The sequence below is a fragment of the Thunnus maccoyii genome, chromosome 7 (genome assembly GCF_910596095.1).
Source record: "Thunnus maccoyii chromosome 7, fThuMac1.1, whole genome shotgun sequence".
Lineage (NCBI taxonomy): Eukaryota > Metazoa > Chordata > Actinopteri > Scombriformes > Scombridae > Thunnus > Thunnus maccoyii.
The window spans coordinates 28,527,099-28,547,871 of record NC_056539.1 but is presented as its reverse complement, the minus strand read 5'-3'; the positions used below and the strand labels follow the sequence as shown (position 1 = coordinate 28,547,871).

The following is a 20,773-nucleotide window of genomic DNA, read 5'->3' as shown; positions in this document are numbered from 1 at the left end:
TGACCAATGAAATGGAGAAATGTGGAATGTGTTTTCACAAATAGAAAAAAGGTTTCACAAATCTGAAACTGTGCACTCATATCATGTGCAAGCAACTGGTTTTTATGTGCGCAGGTTTCCAAACTAATTAAAACACCAAGCTTTTCAACCTCCCTAGCCTGTGTGTCGCTCTCAGCCCCAAGACCATTTGTTCTCTCTGAAGATGTAAATCTTTAAGTATATTGTGCACTGTAGTTTTTAGCAGACATTACTTAAACCAGAGTACATTTTTAAGCCTCGGATTTGGTGCACTAGTGCCTTACAGAACCTGCTTCTATGGTGAATGGGTTGAGATATAAAATGCCTCAGTAAGTTACATTTCCCTTCATATTTATTATTGATATGGCATAAAATTGTTTCCAGTCTTTGATTACCACAGTTTTCGTAATGATTTAGGGCATCATTACATAAAGATGGTTGACAAAGCACACATGTCATAAAATTTTGCATACAGTAAAAGTTCATTAAATGGGCTGTTGTAACGTTAGCTACAGGTCTGGACTGGTATTGTCTTTGCCCCCAAGTTTCAGCCAATATTAATTTACATTTTGGCTAATTTACACTATTAAATGTATGCTGAATTATCTGTTAGCAGTTCCTGTTTGCATTGCACCCATGTTGTGTGTATGTATATATGTAGCTGCTTCCTATGAGGACTTAATGTTACTGTGTTTCTTCCCAGCATGAATAATAGAAGTCATTTGACAGCTAGCTTATACTTTTGTGAATGCAGTTTCCGTTTTACTATAGCAACTAATTCATTTTTAAAACAATTTGATTGGTATCTTTTCGTGATTTGTAATCACCATTATTGAACTTTTTCCACAGTTTCACATTTGCTTCCAGTAATTTATTTGAAGAGTGTGTTTAACTCAGAGTTCTGCATCTACATGCATAGCGATGGCAGAAAAAAGTCACACTGAATAATAACAATCAAGTGTTTAAGTCTGAAACATGTATTGATATTCATGCTTTGGCTTTGTCCAGCTGAATATTCATGTCTATTACAGACTATCTCATTTCTTCATGGTTAAAATGGCGTCAGGAAGCATGAGTTCACTTACAGAGGAGCACAGAGAATATTTGATTCCCCACCTCCTCCTGTGATCCTCTCTGAATGGAACGTTAATCTTTTTTAAATCATAACATGATATTTGACAGCAGAGCTTCTACTTTCTAACATTCACAGTATAAAGTCATACAGTTGTACTTTATTTTTTAAATTTTTTTTATTTGTGTTTTCATCAGGTATTTGTGATCAATTGAGGTGTAATTTAGTAGTTTCCAATCAGCCTAACTTGCATGTCTTTGTGTTGTGGGAGAAAACCCACGCAGACACGAGGAGAACATGCAAACTCCACACAGAAACAAGCAGAAACAAGCAGGTGGAGGTGTTTCTGTGAGGCTGCAGTGCTGATCACTGAGCCCGCGTGCCGCCCTGAAAAGAGGGAAGGAAGGAGGTTAGGAAAGGTGGAGGGGGGAGTGGAGAGAGGGTGGAGGTGAGGAGAGAGGTCGGCGGAGACGGAAGAAAGGTAGAGCGGGGAGAGGAGAGAGGTTGGGGGTAAGGGAAGACGAGGAAAGGAGGAAGGATGGGGGTGAGAAAGATGGAGGAGAGGAGGAAGGATGGAGAGAGGGAGGGCGGGTGGAGAGAAGGGGTTCTGCTTGTTGTTCGGCCTGCACTGAACAAGCAGCTTCCTCCACCTCTCTGTCGCTGGCGCTCTTCTTCTTGCGCATCCAGCTCCAAAATCCTGTTTTCTTCTCCTTGTTTTCTTTTTGTTTCTGTGCCATCTTCTCTTCTTTTTCTTTCTTCTTCTTTTCCATTTTCTCCTCTTCTTCTTTCTTCTTTTCCATCTTCTCTTCTTTAGCTCTCTGTTTCTTTAGCTCCTTCTCCCGTTTTTGTCTTTCTTTCTTTTGTTTCTTCACCTCATTTTGTTGTTGTTTCTCTTCTTTCTTCTCCTCATTTTCTTGTGTCTTCTCTGGCTTCCCCTCATTTTCTTGTTGTTTCGCCTCTTGCGTCCCCTCGTTCTCCTGTTCTGTCTTTTCCATCTTCTGGCTGTGCACTGTGTCCTCTCTCAGCTGGGCAGAAGCTAACAGTATGACTTTTTCTGCCTCATATCTGGCTGTGACCTTGATACACTCCTCTTTCCAGAAGCGCTCAATGATGTCGGCCTGTATGCTCTTGATTTGGACATTTTCTCTGAGGGAGGAGATGAGTGCATCTCTCTCAGAGATGTCATCTCTACTCTTCTGGAGCACCTCAGTGAGTTCCCTCTCCTTGGACTCCAAACGTTCCTCCAGCTCTCTTATGGTGGCGTTACTGGCGCTTAACCTCTGGTCATAAAGCAACCAGTTGCCCAGCATAGGCTCCACAGTTTGGGACCAGTCGTTCCATTCAACAATCTGCCTGTGAACACTGTTGAGGCGACTTTGTAGATGTCCGCAGTCGCGGCAGGGAGGCCTTCCTGCCGGTGGTCTCTGCCGGATCTGATATCTGCCTAACAGCAGATATCAGATTAAAAAATAAAATATATCAAATTAAAAAATAAAAGATGGATTGAAAAAGACTGAAATCTTTGGAGCAAAGTTATATTGATGTTGACATTGTTTATATTACTCACTAATGATCACTAAACCAGCTGATTTCTGCTTTGGTCTGGAAGCTGATTTATCAAACACCTTTAACTTGCTTTGTGACACAGATACAAATAATCTGTAAATTGATTTTTTTTTCCATTTTTATCCCATTCTAGACGCACATTTTATCACATTTTCTCAATCTTTGTTATCTGTTGGTTATTATAGCTCATTATCAGCTGTTACAAGTACTGCAGTTTACTCCCACAGTGATAAGACACAGAAGGGAAGTGATAAAAGTAAATTATAAGGACCAAAAATGAGATTCAAAAGACCAATTTGTGCAGATGAGATTAAGGAACTGTTGGAACAATAACATGAAAAAATGCTAACGTTAACATATAGTATTGGCCTAATTGGGAACCAGTGTGGACAGAAAAAAATTAAACCATCAGGAGAGAAAGATCCCATAAAACAGTGATTCTCAACTGGTGGGTCACAACCCAAAAGTAAGTCACGGACAGCAGATCAAAAATAAATAAACAATATTTAATGCACATCTGATATTGGTCTTGTCTTTTATTTTGAAAATAAATTATTTTGACAGGCATGCGTCAGAGACGCGCAGCAGTCTCGCGCCGTAACCATGGTAACCATCATTTGATTGACGTTCACTTTAAGTTTGTGTTGATGTTCGGAGGCAAGATGGCGAAGCGAAGATATGACTCGGAGTATTTAAAATGTGGATTTTAGTACATTGAGGATAAAAGGGGACAGTGTGTGATATGTAGTGAAGTGCTTGCAACTGAGAGTATGAAACAGGGCTGTGCAATTAATCAAATTTTATTTTCAATTACAATTTTGGCTTCCAACGATTATGAAAACAAGATAATCAAGATAAAATGATTATTGTTTACTATTGTCATTTCGTAATGATGCTCTCGTTTTGCAAATCTAGCACACCCCTTTCCTTTACAGCGGTGTGCTTTCCTTCCTCCTTAAACGCCTCCAACAGGCGGCCGGCTAACCTGCCTTCACAGCTGAAATTTATATATATATATATATATATATATATATATATGTATGTATGTATTTTGCATGTACAGGTTTAAGGTACAGGTTTAAGGTGTGAGTTTTATGGCTTGTGGAAAGAAGCTATTGCACATTCTGGCTGTTTTAGCTTTGATGGAGCGATATAAGTATATAAGTGAAAATATCTAATTTTGTGGCCTTATTTATTTTGTGCAGTTTTGATATTTATTTTAGTGTACATGCAGTTGTCATGGTCCTCCTCAGTTTCTTGATAATGTGCTCTGAAATGCACTTTGTACATGTAAATACTTGTACAAAAAATAATTTATGTTAAAAAAACAATTTTTTTATTTTTTATTTATTATTTTTACTTAACAGAATATCTTTCTGATTACATTCATGATGAGGTATTCAACATTCAAGCTTTAGATATGTTGTCTGTGCTTGGCAGTCATTTCTGACATGAATGATATACTATTTGTCCATTATCTTTTACAGAACCCGTAATTGTGGGTGAAGATGTCCTGAACAAACATAATATTGCATTAAAATTTACATATGTTGATAAGCTGAATATAGCTCATCATGATGAAATCGAGTTCAGGTGTACCAGAGGAAGAAGACACATCGACACATTGAGCATTCATCAGAGGTGTATTGATGGTGTGGTTCTCCTGCCTGCTCGCCATTAAAGAGCTCAGTTAACTAGAACTGACAGCCATGAGATGGCTGGATAAACATGTAAATGATTAACAAGAGTAAATAGTTAGACCAGTATTTTATTATTTGTATAATAATTTGATTTGAATTACAATTAGAAACACTTAAATCAGAGGAACAATAAAATGGGAACAAACAATCATTTAGAGGATCATTAGATAGAGACGACGCCCAAACAAATAAAAGGAAGGTGGAAAATTGAGCATATTCAGTATTGCAGGTACTTAATATATATAATCTGCCCATACTGGTAATATGTCTATGGTAGTATTATCTCTTGTAGAACCCTGCACTGGGAGTAGTGTTACCATGAGGAAAAATAATATTGCATTCAAATTTAGTTTTGTCAAAAAGCCCATATTTAGCCCATAGAGCTCAGATTTACAAAAGGAGGTTCCATTGATTGATTTTGTGATGACCCTGCTCTGTTGCCAGTAAAGCTTAAGTTTACTGGAAGTGATGGACATGAGCTGGCTGGACAAACGTGAATGATTAACCAAACTTAAGAGTTAAGACAAGTACATTTTAATGAAACATTATAATATAATATAATATAATATAATATATATTGCATCACTCAGTCTGTTTTCTGCTTCCTGTCATTGATCATAATATAGGCTAGAGTATATATTTCCCCTTGCTTGCCGTGCTTTAAGCGCTTACGGTAGATAGACTGTCTTTTACTTGGCATTTATTAGTCACTCATGCTTTGTAATTAAATCTCTGTTTGAGTGTTAAAGTTAAAGTCCCCCTCCCCATTCAAAAATATTTATGCTTATTGTCTTACAACTTTCAGACAGCGGACACCATATGACACATGTTCGACCCATTCATGAGACACTCACTGTAAGCAGAGAAAGCATGTCGTGCAGTTCAAAGAAAAAAAACCTCTTAATTAACTTGTAATGCAGCCACTCAGTTCAGCCTCTGTGTTACATCCCACAATTTTTCTTTAGTAAGTTTATCTGACAGTGTACCAACAGCTCATACAGACAGTGAAGAGCAGAGATATGAAAGGCCCTCACTCTCGAGTTCTGCTCTGTTGTGGAGGGCTCTGGATGATGATTGGCTGATTCAAAATCTGAAGGAACCAATGAGTTGTATGATTGAAAGGCGCAGCTGGGAAGCAATTAGCTGATGGCACCTGAAGAGAAAACACAGGAGTGTATGCTTCCTCCCGTCCTCACCCCCTCTGTCCTCTGGCTGTGACCCAGAAATTGTTTTCCCTCCACCATCATTGAGGATGTTCCAATCCCTTAAATGCACCTCAGAGGAGAGACAAGAGAGGAGCGAGGAGGCTCATCGGGGAGGTTAGAGCAAGGAACCACAGATGTATCCTCTGCAAAAGTTTTTGCACTACTTTTTCTCGTTCTTTACTCAAAATGTTATCAAATACATCTGTACATGTTCGAGCCAAAATCCGATCCGGAATATGAGAGTGGCCAATGCAAACAAGACATGGAAAAACCTGAGCAACAAAGGCTACAGAATGGATGGCTATTAATGAGCATGTGCGACGAGCTGATGTCAAGGTAGAAAAAAACATCCCAGACGAAGCGTTCAGAGCACGTTGAAGCCCTGGCTTTTGACTTGTAGGGAGCTTTTCCACATGTTAACCTCAAATTTTGGAACTTAGACCATGTTTAACATAGATATCCAACAACATAACAGTGTATAAATAATAGAAAACCAGAAAAAGCATAATGTCTCCTTAAAGGTTAGGGAAAGATAATGGTATTGAAGCACATTACATGACATAAACATGTTAACATTTCACAGGAACCTCAATCTTTCACTAAACCTTAAACAAAGTGCTTTTGTTTCCTAAACCTAACCACACACGGGAATCAGGATGCAAACCTCGGTCTCAGGTATACATCTGCTATTCACCCCGACCGCCTCCCTACAACTTCACTGCAGTAGCACATAAATGTAGCGCTTCATTCATTTGAAAAAAAGTTGCCTGTGAACTTTATCCAGGCAACGATTACATTTGCAATCTTAATCTCAATCAGTGCAATTTTAATTGGGAAAACAATTTGGTAGTATGTAGAAATCATTGATAGGGGACAGGGTTGCAATGGCACTTGGTGTGGACCAGTTGAACTTTTGTGTGGCTTGTAACTGTAAAAACAGTTGCAATGTTAGCAACACTGACACTATGTGGCATGGAAAGACAATCCAAGTGAAAAGTGGGGACTTTGTTGCTGTTGTTCCTCCGGTTGTTCACATTATCCCCTTGCAAATTTCTGGCTCAAAAATGTACAGATGTATTTGAGAAGTTTCCATTTCAATTGAAGAACAAGGAGAGAAAGAAATGAAATCCTGCTACTGCTGTTTGTTTACGTTGCCTTCAGAACCGCTGGATGTCTGCTGAGAGGCAGCTGGCCAATCAGAACAGCCTGTTTCAGAGGCTGAACCGAGGGGCTGGATAAAGGACCAGTTTATGATAAATTTTTCTTTTAAAACTGTAAATCATGCAGATATTCCAGTAGACCTCCAGAATATAAATAAAGACCTGTAAATGTACATGACGTGTCCTGTTTAAATTCCATTTTTAATGGCGGTGTTAATCTCTTGCCTATAGCAAGAATCAGAGCAAAGACTTAGACGAGTTATGTAGTGCAGTTATGTTCTTACTCTTCTCCTGTTTTCTGTGGCAATTTTAATGAAACATACATGTTCTTTCTCGTCTGTTTGGTGCCTCTTCCTATGTACCGTATTACAAGAGTAAATGTCAACATATTTCCTTGTAAAGAATAAAGCTAAATAGATCAGACTGTGTTATGTTGTTTTTTTTGTTGTAGTTGATTTTGTCCCTCATGACCTGCAGGAAAATCCATATTTAAATGCTGAAATTAATTAAATAGTTCAACCAATATCGCAAAATACTATGTTTATTTGGCTTTATCTCACTCACCTTGTTAAACTGTGACCTAAATACTGCATAGTTTTATATGAGTAGTCTGTCTTGTGAAATATGAGTTGTACCATTCCATTATTTCATAATGCAATTCAAACAACACACACTTGTGTGTGTATGTGGTGAGGGAGGGTTTTGGGAGAGGTGCCCATGTTACAGAGACTGTTTTCAATGTGTATTTGTGCATTTCACTGTCCGGAAAGACTTTGATCTGTATAAGTCTGAGGGGACAAACATTAACTCAGCCACAGATACTCTAGTCAGAGAATAATTCCTAAATACAGCAATTCCTGACCCTCACAATGAGATTCTTTCACCTTCTTTGGCTTTTTATCCTGTGGCTGAACATGGATAAATCTTTACAACAGAATGGTAAGAATGTAAGATTTCTGGTCCATTTTCTCTGTAGTTGTACTGCAGTTAAAAAAAACAACATCCATGTGGCTGATCTTGCAACATATTCAACTTAATTTGTCATTTTATCAAATATTAGGACCTTAACTCTTATTTTTCTTAAAACCTCAAAGTGACAAAATCTGACAAAGATGAGAAAAAAATCTGATGTAAACTTTTTTAAGCCTTTTCTGTAATCAAATGTCATGTATCCACATTAACACTGGGGGAGTGATAGGTCTTATTCAGACACCTGCTTGAGCAAAAAGTTTAATTTTCTCTTGAATTTTGAAGGAATCTTCAAATGACCAGTATGAACAGGAAGACTGATTACAGCAAAACCTGTACACCCTATTTAGTGCCAGAGACAGATAATGATTCCTTTCTGTATTTATAAACCCATGATGATGATGATGATGGTTAATCTGATCCTGAAACATAGAAAACAACTCCAGTGACTTTTAAATCATTAAGCTGGAAAACAGGGAAGCTCCTGTCTGATAGATAAAAGTAAGCACAAAAAGAGTGAAACTCCAAACTACTGCTAATCATCTGTCATTGACAACTGATTTCAAGCTGTATGGAAGCTTTCACCCTCAGTTGATGAAATCCCTCCTGCAGTCTAAAGACAGCACAAAAAATATATGTTCAATCTGCTGCTTGTAATGTGAAAAACAATCTCTGTCAAAGCTCAAAGCCATGAAACATGGTACTCTTTTGCTGGTACTTTGGTTAGCTCATGGATATAACAGAACAATTATGAATTAAACAATAATCCTCTCTATGTCCATCTGACACAGCCATCTTGTAATTGTAAGTGGCAGGAAAATAATATATGTGTTCTGAGTTTGTCACACAACAGAAAAATGTGTAATTAACCACTCAGCCAAATTTGCATGATTAAGAAAACTGGCAAGTGTATAAAATTACGTTTCAAAATTGTGGAAAAATAAGCAGTATTCTATGCTCTGAAACGCTGGGGGCGAGTTCGCTGAAGGCGCTAAAAGCACAGTCCAACTGAACAGCCTCTGAGTGAACAAAGATAGACAGGATAGGATAGATGGGAGTAATTTCCTAGTTATGTATTTATGGACAAGTGGACCAAAAATCATGCCATTATTTTTGATTGTGGGGGACTGCGGATGCAAATTAGCTTTGAGCTAACTCCATTGCAGTGCATCTTTAACATTTAAAAACTGCACACTATCCCAATCAGTAAATCAAATCAAATAACAGAGTCACTGGATCCCCTCACTGTAGGGGTCAAGCATTCAGATCTGTACTGGCTTTTCCTTTAATTTGTCAACCGTCTGTATGTATACAGTGCATTCAAAAAGTATTCAGACTCCTTCACTTTTTTCACATTTTGTTATGTTGCAACCTTATGCTAAAATCGTTTAGCGTAAGGTTGCGCTGACAGGCTCACATGCACCAGAGATGGGTGGAGTCCAGATCCACCTTGTCAAGGTATTGTGAATATTTATGCAAGTGGGGAAGGAGCTTTGAAACATCAGGAGGAGAAAATGGAGTAAATAGGAGTCATTTTCTAGTTTATCAACTAATTTTATACAATGTTTTTACCCCTAAGTCTAAAATTAAGACAAAATCTGCATCACTCTGAGGATTTTGGTCCAGTAAAGATTGATCTTTTTTACTCTAATGACCCTTTTCCACTAATTTGTCCTAGAAACCAAGAGCCGCTAAACTCAGGAACTAAATCAGGGATTAAAACTCACTGCAGTAGCATATGTGTGTGTGTGTGTGTGTGTGTGTGTGTGTGTGTGTGTGTGTGTGTGTGTGCGCGTGTGTTTGTGTCTGCATTCTTCAACAGAGATCACATGTGATAAACCTGAGATTGAAAATGGTTATGTGATTGGAGAAATCCACACGTACAAGGAAGATGACATCTTGGATTTTGCATGCAATCCTAAATATAAACCCAGTGAAGAAAGAAATTCAAAATGCATAAAAATAGGAAACACAGCAAACTGGAGCCCCACGCCTGCATGTGAACGTAAGTATAAATCAAGTAATTCAGTTTATTGGTTTTATCACACTGACTAGTAAAAATTGGTGCTGGATGGATGGATGTCATGGTGTTGTAGTCTGTCTTGTTACAACAAACTAACAGGTAATATGCTTCATTTCTCAACAAATGCAGCAGTAAGATGTGAACTGACGCTGCCGGCACTCAAAGGAACCACGTATGACCCTGCTTACAGAAGTTTTTTTCCACCTGGTGCCACAGTAAGAGTCATATGTGGAGAGAAGTATGGGATTACTACCCGTCACGACCCCTCAGCAGTGTCTACTTGCCAAGACAACGGACAGTGGGACATCAGACCGATATGCCACGGTAAAAAACTAGATAAACTTTAGTGCCAGAGACAGATAATGATTCCTCTCTGTATTTATAAACCCATGATAATGATGATGATGATGATGATGATGATGGTTAATCTGATCCTGATCAATTGATACACACATTTTTTTCTCTTATTCTAGAGGTTACATGCCCCGATCAAAAACACCGAGATGTGTATGACTGGAATGTCTATTGGAGACAGAGAATAACATTGGGTGACACTGCAAGCTATAGGTGTAGGTCAGGGTACAAGAAAACAGATGGCGCTGATAAGCTCACATGCACCAGAGATGGGTGGAGTCCAGATCCACCTTGTCAAGGTATTGTGAATATTTATGCAAGTGGGGAAGGAGCTTTGAAACATCAGGAGGAGAAAATGGAGTAAATAGGAGTCATTTTCTAGTTTATCAACTAATTTTATACAATGTTTTTACCCCTAAGTCTAAAATTAAGACAAAATCTGCATCACTCTGAGGATTTTGTTCCAGTAAGGATTGATCTTTTTTACTCTAATGACCCTTTTCCACTAATTTGTCCTAGAAACCAAGAGCCGCTAAACTCAGGAACTAAATCAGGGATTAAAACTCACTGCAGTAGCATATGTGTGTGTGTGTGTGTGTGTGTGTGTGTGTGTGTGTGTGTGTGCGCGTGTGTTCGTGTCTGCATTCTTCAACAGAGATCACATGTGATAAACCTGAGATTGAAAATGGTTATGTGATTGGAGAAATCCAAACGTACAAGGAAAATGACATCTTGGATTTTGCATGCAATCCTAAATATAAACCCAGTGAAGAAAGAAATTCAAAATGCATAAAACTAGGAAACACAGAAAACTGGAGCCCCACACCTGCATGTGAACGTGAGTATAAATCAAGTAATTCAGTTTATTGGTTTTATCACACTGACTAGTAAAAATTGATGCTGGATGGATGGATGTCATGGTGTTGTAGTCTGTCTTGTTACAACAAACTAACAGGTAATATGCTTCATTTCTCAACAAATGCAGCAGTAAGATGTGAACTGACGCTGCCGGCACTCAAAGGAACCACGTATGACCCTGCTCACAGAAGTTTTTTTCCACCTGGTGCCACAGTAAGAGTCATATGTGGAGAGAAGTATGGGATTACTACCCGTCAGGACCCCTCAGCAGTGTCTACTTGCCAAGACAACGGACAGTGGGACATCAGACCGATATGCCACGGTAAAAAACTAGATAAACTTTAGTGCCAGAGACAGATAATGATTCCTCTCTGTATTTATAAACCCATGATAATGATGATGATGATGATGATGATGATGGTTAATCTGATCCTGATCAATTGATACGCACATTTTTTTCTCTTATTCTAGAGGTTACATGCTCCAATCAAAAACACCGAGATGTGTATGACTGGAATGTCTATTGGAGACAGAGAATAACATTGGGTGACACTGCAAGCTATAGGTGTAGGTCAGGGTACAAGAAAACAGATGGCGCTGATAAGCTCACATGCACCAGAGATGGGTGGAGTCCAGATCCACCTTGTCAAGGTATTGTGAATATTTATGCAAGTGGGGAAGGAGCTTTGAAACATCAGGAGGAGAAAATGGAGTAAATAGGAGTCATTTTCTAGTTTATCAACTAATTTTATACAATGTTTTTACCTCTAAGTCTAAAATTAAGACAAAATCTGCATCACTCTGAGGATTTTGGTCCAGTAAGGATTGATCTTTTTTACTCTAATGACCCTTTTCCACTAATTTGTCCTAGAGACCAAGAGCCGCTAAACTCAGGAACTAAATCAGGGATTAAAACTCCCTTTTTTTTTTTACAACTTCACTGCAGTAGCATATGTGTGTGTGTGTGTGTGTGCGCGTGTGTTTGTGTCTGCATTCTTCAACAGAGATCACATGTGATAAACCTGAGATTGAAAATGGTTATGTGATTGGAGAAATCCAAACGTACAAGGAAAATGACATCTTGGATTTTGCATGCAATCCTAAATATAAACCCAGTGAAGAAAGAAATTCAAAATGCATAAAACTAGGAAACACAGAAAACTGGAGCCCCACACCTGCGTGTGAACGTGAGTATAAATCAAGTAATTCAGTTTATTGGTTTTATCACACTGACTAGTAAAAATTGATGCTGGATGGATGGATGTCATGGTGTTGTAGTCTGTCTTGTTACAACAAACTAACAGGTAATATGCTTCATTTCTCAACAAATGCAGCAGTAAGATGTGAACTGACGCTGCCGGCACTCAAAGGAACCACGTATGACCCTGCTCACAGAAGTTTTTTTCCACCTGGTGCCACAGTAAGAGTCATATGTGGAGAGAAGTATGGGATTACTACCCGTCACGACCCCTCAGCAGTGTCTACTTGCCAAGACAACGGACAGTGGGACATCAGACCGATATGCCACGGTAAAAAACTACATAAACTTTAGTGCCAGAGACAGATAATGATTCCTCTCTGTATTTATAAACCCATGATAATGATGATGATGATGATGATGATGATGGTTAATCTGATCCTGATCAATTGATACACACATTTTTTTCTCTTATTCTAGAGGTTACATGCTCCAATCAAAAACACCGAGATGTGTATGACTGGAATGTCTATTGGAGACAGAGAATAACATTGAGTGACACTGCAAGCTATAGGTGTAGGTCAGGGTACAAGAAAACAGATGGCGCTGATAAGCTCACATGCACCAGAGATGGGTGGAGTCCAGATCCACCTTGTCAAGGTATTGTGAATATTTATGCAAGTGGGGAAGGAGCTTTGAAACATCAGGAGGAGAAAATGGAGTAAATAGGAGTCATTTTCTAGTTTATCAACTAATTTTATACAATGTTTTTACCCCTAAGTCTAAAATTAAGACAAAATCTGCATCACTCTGAGGATTTTGGTCCAGTAAGGATTGATCTTTTTTACTCTAATGACCCTTTTCCACTAATTTGTCCTAGAAACCAAGAGCCGCTAAACTCAGGAACTAAATCAGGGATTAAAACTCACTTTTTTTTTTTACAACTTCACTGCAGTAGCATATGTGTGTGTGTGTGTGTGTGTGTGTGTGTGTGTGTGTGTGTGTGTGTGTGTGTGTGTGTGTGCGCGTGTGTTTGTGTCTGCATTCTTCAACAGAGATCACATGTGATAAACCTGAGATTGAAAATGGTTATGTGATTGGAGAAATCCAAACGTACAAGGAAAATGACATCTTGGATTTTGCATGCAATCCTAAATATAAACCCAGTGAAGAAAGAAATTCAAAATGCATAAAACTAGGAAACACAGAAAACTGGAGCCCCACACCTGCATGTGAACGTGAGTATAAATCAAGTAATTCAGTTTATTGGTTTTATCACACTGACTAGTAAAAATTGATGCTGGATGGATGGATGTCATGGTGTTGTAGTCTGTCTTGTTACAACAAACTAACAGGTAATATGCTTCATTTCTCAACAAATGCAGCAGTAAGATGTGAACTGACGCTGCCGGCACTCAAAGGAACCACGTATGACCCTGCTTACAGAAGTTTTTTTCCACCTGGTGCCACAGTAAGAGTCATATGTGGAGAGAAGTATGGGATTACTACCCGTCAGGACCCCTCAGCAGTGTCTACTTGCCAAGACAACGGACAGTGGGACATCAGACCGATATGCCATGGTAAAAAACTAGATAAACTTTAGTGCCAGAGACAGATAATGATTCCTCTCTGTATTTATAAACCCATGATAATGATGATGATGATGATGATGATGATGGTTAATCTGATCCTGATCAATTGATACACACATTTTTTTCTCTGATTCTAGAGGTTACATGCTCCAATCAAAAACACCGAGATGTGTATGACTGGAATGTCTATTGGAGACAGAGAATAACATTGGATGACACTGCAAGCTATAGGTGTAGGTCAGGGTACAAGAAAACAGATGGCGCTGATAAGCTCACATGCACCAGAGATGGGTGGAGTCCAGATCCACCTTGTCAAGGTATTGTGAATATTTATGCAAGTGGGGAAGGAGCTTTGAAACATCAGGAGGAGAAAATGGAGTAAATAGGAGTCATTTTCTAGTTTATCAACTAATTTTATACAATGTTTTTACCCCTAAGTCTAAAATTAAGGCAAAATTTGCATCACTCTGAGGATTTTGGTCCAGTAAGGATTGATCTTTTTTCTCTAATGACCCTTTTCCACTAATTTGTCCTAGAAACCAAGAGCCGCTAAACTCAGGAACTAAATCAGCAATTAAAACTCACTTTTTGTGAATTCCTGTTTGTGTTTCTGCAGTATCTCAGGCTTTGGTTACATACACAATACTAGGATGAGTTCATTGTTGGTTTGGCTCTGCATATGAGATTAGAAAATCGCCAGCCTTATCCTTTAAAAGCAGTTGTTAATACAGCCGAACACAGGGAGCCAGCAGTATGGATATCATGACTAAAGATAAAAAAATTCTTGTTATTTTTGTTTATGTTGAAACACAGTAGTAGTGTACTAGACTTTTCAACTACAATAAAAAAGAGTGAGATAAAGAGATGAACAATAGAGCAAAGGAGTGAATGAGAGAAATTAAATTCAACTTGTTTAGAAATTTATTTCAATGTACTGTACATACTAAAGCTGAAAAACAGCCATAAAGTAGTCGGCAGATCACTATCACTCTGTGGTCTTTTCTTATAAGTTCATACAGTCCAATTCACCAACAGTTATCTCTGCATTTATATATGTCACATTTATATGTGTACAAACAGCTGTGAAGTAAATGTAGCCTCATTACATACAGTATATCCTTTATTTAACCAAGTAAAAGTCTCACTGAGATTAAAATCTCTTTTAATCTCAGTGAGACTCAGCCAAACATAGAAAACAACTCCAGTGACTAAATCATTAAGCTGGAAAACAGGGAAGCTCCTGTCTGATAGATAAAAGTAAGCACAAAAAGAGTGAAACTCCAAACTACTGCTAATCATCTGTCATTGACAACTGCTTTCAGGCTGTATAGAAGCTTTCCCCCTCAGTTGATGAAATCCCTCCTGCAGTCTAAAGACAGCACAAAAAATATATGTTCAATCTGCTGCTTGTAATGTGAAAAACAATCTCTGTCAAAGCTCAAAGCCATGAAACATGGTACTCTTTTGCTGGTACTTTGATTAGCTCATGGATATAACAGAACAATTATGAATTAAACAATAATCCTCTCTATGTCCATCTGACACAGTGTCTAGGTTTCCACACAGCTTCGAGACTCATGTATATATAACCAATATGCAGTGCCAACTTGTAATTGTAAGTGGCAGGAAAATAATATATATGTGTTCTGAGTTTGTCACACAACAGAAAAATGTGTAATTAACCACTCAGCCAAATTTGCATGATTAAGAAAACCGGCAAGTATATAAAATTAGATTTCAAAATTGTGGAAAAATAAGCAGTATTCTATGCTCTGAAATGCTGGGGGCGTGTCCGCTGAAGGCGCTAAAAGCACAGTCCAACTGAACAGCCTCTGAGTGAACAACACTCATACCAAACTCCTGTATAACAATACACAATTTAAAATAGGCCTTGTTAGTAGGTGTAAGGCAAGCAACGTGGATGATATTTTAACAATAAAGTAACACTAGGAGCCACTGGTTAAATCGGCACCTATTTTGTAGGTAAATGTGGACTTGTTTCAGTAAAAACTTAACTTAAATGACTAATTAACAAGTGATCCATCACAATCGTTATTATGTTAAATTGTCGTTTTTTTCGATGTAGTTTGCTACACTTAACGTTACTAAAAATAAGATAAAGGAGCAATTGCCTCTCACGTCTTGCTTTTTGGTGAAGTGCTGCCCACACAGTTGGTACTAAAGCCAAAGCCACGGGCGGCGGCCAGTGTCTGCCGCTGCTGGCACCACATCCATTGACTCTACCCGTCTTCCAAGCCGAACAGCCGGTGCTGAAGCCGAAGCCGCTGGCGGCTCCACCCATCAATGGATGCTTCAGCTGGTTTAAACGAACTCCTTGAGCACTAATGTTGACCGGAAATGGTCCCATTTATCAGTAACAGCAGATTATTAGAAGTGAATCCCAGTTGTCTCTGATTAAAGTTTGTAAAACTACCTGATGTAAAAATAGTAACTATGAGTACGTGTGCTCTAGTGTTTATATAGTGAGGGAAGGGTCATGCTAGTAACCCGTCTACATCATCGAGCCACCATTTCAGGCCCGTCCAAAAAATCCTGAGCACAGAAATGGTGAAAAACAGTTTAACGCTCTAACTCCACAATTCAGTACTACATAGTTCACAGTCTTTTCACATGTTTTCAGCAATTATTTTCTAACGTGTAAAATGTGTTTAAAAGAGATCTCAGATTTTCCTTTACACAGACTTTAAAATGCATTGTTTTGCAGCTTTGAGGTGCAATAAGTGCAATTACAGCTTTTACATCCTAAATTAACAGCAGCTGTATTTCCTCGTTTTTTAAACGAGAAAATACAGAAGGCAGAAGGCAAAATGGATGGAGTGATAATCCTGTCCTTGTTATTTTGAATCTATATTCATTCACCACATGCTTGGAAGACAACGTTGGAATAACTTTCCCATGTTAAGTCCCCCTCCATTCAAAATATGTTTTTCTTCTTCATACTTCAGTTGGATGATTGAGCTTCACTGTGCAGAATGATGTATGTGCCAAAAAGTACGGTGGCCCTGAAGTGACAAATAGGAAAACACAACAACTCACAAAACACAACAACAAATAACAAAAAACAACAACAAATCACAAAACACAACAGCAAATCACAAATGCAACAACAAATAACAAAAAACAACAACAAATAACAAAACACAACAACAAATCACAAAGCACAACAACAAATAACAAAAAACAACAACAAATAACAAAACACAACAACAAATAACAAAACACAACAGCAAATCACAAAGCACAACAACAAATAACAAAACACAACAACAAATAACAAAAAACAACAACAAATAACAAAACACAACAACAAATAACAAAACACAACAGCAAATCACAAACACAACAACAAATAACAAAACACAACAACAAATAACAAAACACAACAGCAATTCACAACAATTACCGATTTGTTGTCGTGTTTTCTCTTTTGTTAATTTCATTTGCAATTTGTTGTTGTGTTGTTGCTTATGAAAATTTCGTGAGAAAAAAAAAATTGATGAACATTTTCTCTTAATGAAAAATAGCCTGTGTAGCTATTAATCAGACTGAAAGAGGGAAACACAGGTTGAAAAATATACTTTTTGGACGGCACAATACCATGAGTAACAAAAAACAAAAAAATAAAACATGCTTGGTTAATATATTAAGCAGAGTCGTGCAAGACAAAGGTTTCATATTTGCAAGGTCACTGTAAATGCAACTATCTTTGTTTTATCATACAGAGGTAAAGTATAGACAAATCTGCTGGCTGATTTATGTGTTGCACTCTAAAGCAACACTGCCATTACTGCGGTGGCAGAATTTAACTGGATGCATTTACATTGACAGCAAAAGCACAGATATTTGGCTTGTTCGCAGTCAGCAGTCGTCCCCTCCAGCAGATGAAGATATACATCAATGTGGAAGGTTTTCACTCTCAACACACTAGTGTGAAATTGGTTATGACACAGAATTTTGGAAAAGAATAACAATAATGCATCAACTCTGTCTGACCTCCATGGCATGGATGTGAAATGTCCGTAAACCCAGCAGGGCTTATTTGTTTGCTGATTATAAATCACCAAACCTACAGTCCAGAGTAGCAAGCTAGTAAGAGATTTATGGGGTGATGGTTGACCTGTTCTGTGTAGGAAAACCACTCGGTCCCCGGACAGTCTGTAGTTTGTATGTCATTCATGATAAAGGCAATATAACCTTCCTATCTGTTTCGTGGTTTGCTGGCCTGCAATGTGTGCTCTCTATACGGAATATTGTAATTTAATATGATACTGATGAAATTCTGGTGAAATTCATGTGATTTGATATCTTTTAAATCACATATAATTACATTTAAATTGTGTATTGATTTTTATTGATTTTTTTTAACCATTTAAATGGACAAGAAAGATGATGATACTGATTACATACTAAACATATATTTTTACCCAACATTGGCAACAATCATATATGGAGTATGCTGTACATTCAGTCCTCACATGAATGTTATTTATCTGTTATCTTTCACAGAACCCTGCACCTTGGATAGAGAACTCATGAGCACACATAATGTTAACCTATTAAATATTTATTTTATTTAATATAAATTAATAATACATGAAATATCTGTTAATCAATTTTAATTTGACGGCATAAACCTTGTAGAATACTGATTTTCCTAAAAGAAATTCAGCTTCATTTCCCTTGTCAAAACATTTTTTCTCATCTTTCTCAACTATTTCCATAAAACATGAGCAAACAGCTGATGTGCCAGTGGTTTTAGTTCTCCTTTTCCTTTAGCTTGTTCTTGATCTGTGATCTGATCACAGTGTCAAGATAAAGAAAGTGCTTATTAATACCAGATGTAAATACAAAGACTAAATCATATCTTGTTATCAGAATAACATGCCCAGATAAACAGCACATGTTAATACTGACTGTACATATAGTCATTAAAAGTCATAATGGAAACATATAGATATACAGGCTTCTATAAGAAAGCCTGTTGTTTCCATTTACATTCACTTTTAAGGCCACAAAACATGTGACTGAAAAATATTGTGTAACTGCAAATCACAGTCAAACATCTGTCATTCTAGAAAAATGTCATATTTTCACCTCAATAATGTCTAAACTTCTACTTTCTCTGTTATCACCCACATTCTTTTAGTTCCTGCAGGCTGTGAAAGACCACCTGTCCTTGCAAATGGAGACACCACGACCAGTGCTAAACCTCGATATGAGCATAATGAAAGAGTTGAATACATATGTCAGCAATACTACATCATGGAGGGCGAGCCTTACCAAACCTGCAACAATGGTGAATGGACTGGAGAGATGAAATGCCTCAGTAAGTCATATTCATATTTTAATCTTGCATTTTGTGTAATTATTTTACATAGATAAAAACATTAATTGAAACTACTGAAATGTATAAGTTGCTCTGCCAAAATATGCTGATAAAGATTGTTTTCATTATATGTTTTATTTTGCTTAATTTGTGCATCATGTTTAAACTCCAAATTCATTCAGATAATACAGAAGATTAAATGAGTGTTTTTGATAGGTCAGAACCACTCTTAAATTTCATATGTACCTGAGAGAAAGTATTCTGCTGTACAAAGCCAAAATACAGTAACTACATGAAGAAATGTATTATTTCTGTAAGTCAACATGTTAAATTGTTACAGAGATAGACCAATAGACAGCTGAAACAAAAAAAGATATAGCCATGAAAGCTAGCTGCTGAGATAGATACTTTCCATTGTAGATCATTTAAAGTAGTGCAGTATCTTATTCAATCTAAAAAGGTATGAAATAAGGCAATATAACCTTCCTATCTGTTTCATGGTTTTCTGGCATGCAATGTGTGCTCTATATACAGAGTGTTGTAATTTAATATGATACTGATTACATACTAAATATATATTTACCCAACACTGACAATAATCATATATGGAGTATGCTGTACATTCAGTCATCACATGAATGTAATGTTATTTATCTGTTATCTTTTACAGAACCCTGCACTGTGGATAAAGAACTCCTGGAAGCACATAATCTTGAAATCAGACATACACGTGCAGATAAATTGTATTCAGCCCATGATGATGTAATAGGGTTCCAGTGTGTCACAGGAACAAGACATGACGGCAGAGTGGGAATGCGTCAGAAGTGTTATGATGGTGTGATGGACCTGCCAACTTGCCATTAAGAGTTTTAGTCAGCTGGAAGTGATAAACATGAGCTGTCTGGACAAACATGTAAAAGATAATCAGAGTTAATTTTTAGACAAGTTGTGCACTGGTCCACTGTCTATACTTCAGTTTTCAATTTTAATAAAACATATACAGTTTGTTCACGTTGTCTTCTTTGTTTTCTGCCTCTATAATCAGATGCATGTATATGCACTATGACAGTAAAGTCAATGTGTCCCATCTTGAGTCTTCAGTGTTACAAGAGGGAGAGTCAGATCAGCTTTCCTGGGGAAAATAAATAACTAACGCATCCTCAGTTACAAATATATTTTGAAAATATACTTAATGACAACAAGTCAGTGATTATCAACATAAAGAGAAAAGGTTTATATTGAATGCATCTGGAAACTCTTCACTGTCAATTAACAATGCTCACACTGAGAAAATCTTCAAAATGATCAACATCAATGCATTTTGTTTGATTTTCCAACATCTTCTCCTGGCAACAAAAGCATGATTAACACGTTTCTGGTTAGGTTGAGGGAACTCAAAGCACTTAGTTAAAGTTAGGGAAAGATCATGGTCTTGGTTAAAGGATGTGTTTTTGTTATTGTCGATTAATCTCATGAAAAGACCATAAACAACAATTCATCAATCCATCTCTCAATACTTTCCACCTTTGCAACCACGTTCTTAAATCCTAAGTTTGGGATCATTAGGACCATTTTCCTGCCCTGAGATGCTTGAAATGGATGCTTCTGTGGGTGCAATGATCAGTAGTGGAAAGTACATTTACTCAAGAACTGTACTTTAAGGATAAAGCTGGCATTATTCAGCACTTTTCTTGTTGTCGGCAAATCCCAT

General features: G+C 37.6%; 1 protein-coding gene and 2 long non-coding RNA genes across 3 annotated transcripts; all 3 read left to right on the top strand.

The window, feature by feature from the left end:
- The first annotated feature begins 5,421 nt into the window (after window positions 1-5,421).
- LOC121899949 lies at window positions 5,422-7,142 on the top strand. The gene is made up of 2 exons (XR_006096837.1): window positions 5,422-5,675; window positions 6,723-7,142. It is a non-coding gene; the product is annotated as an uncharacterized LOC121899949 (long non-coding RNA).
- A 448-nt stretch (window positions 7,143-7,590) lies between these two features.
- On the top strand, window positions 7,591-19,995 carry LOC121900590 (complement factor H-related protein 4-like). Its single transcript, XM_042417019.1, has 4 exons — window positions 7,591-7,660; window positions 13,853-14,032; window positions 18,883-19,062; window positions 19,733-19,995. The coding sequence occupies exons 1-4, from the start codon at window positions 7,591-7,593 to the stop codon at window positions 19,924-19,926; spliced, it is 624 nt and encodes a 207-aa protein (XP_042272953.1). The 3' UTR covers window positions 19,927-19,995.
- On the top strand, window positions 12,301-13,319 carry LOC121899947. Its single transcript, XR_006096835.1, has 3 exons — window positions 12,301-12,454; window positions 12,604-12,783; window positions 13,179-13,319. It is a non-coding gene; the product is annotated as an uncharacterized LOC121899947 (long non-coding RNA).
- Window positions 19,996-20,773: the final 778 nt, after the last annotated feature.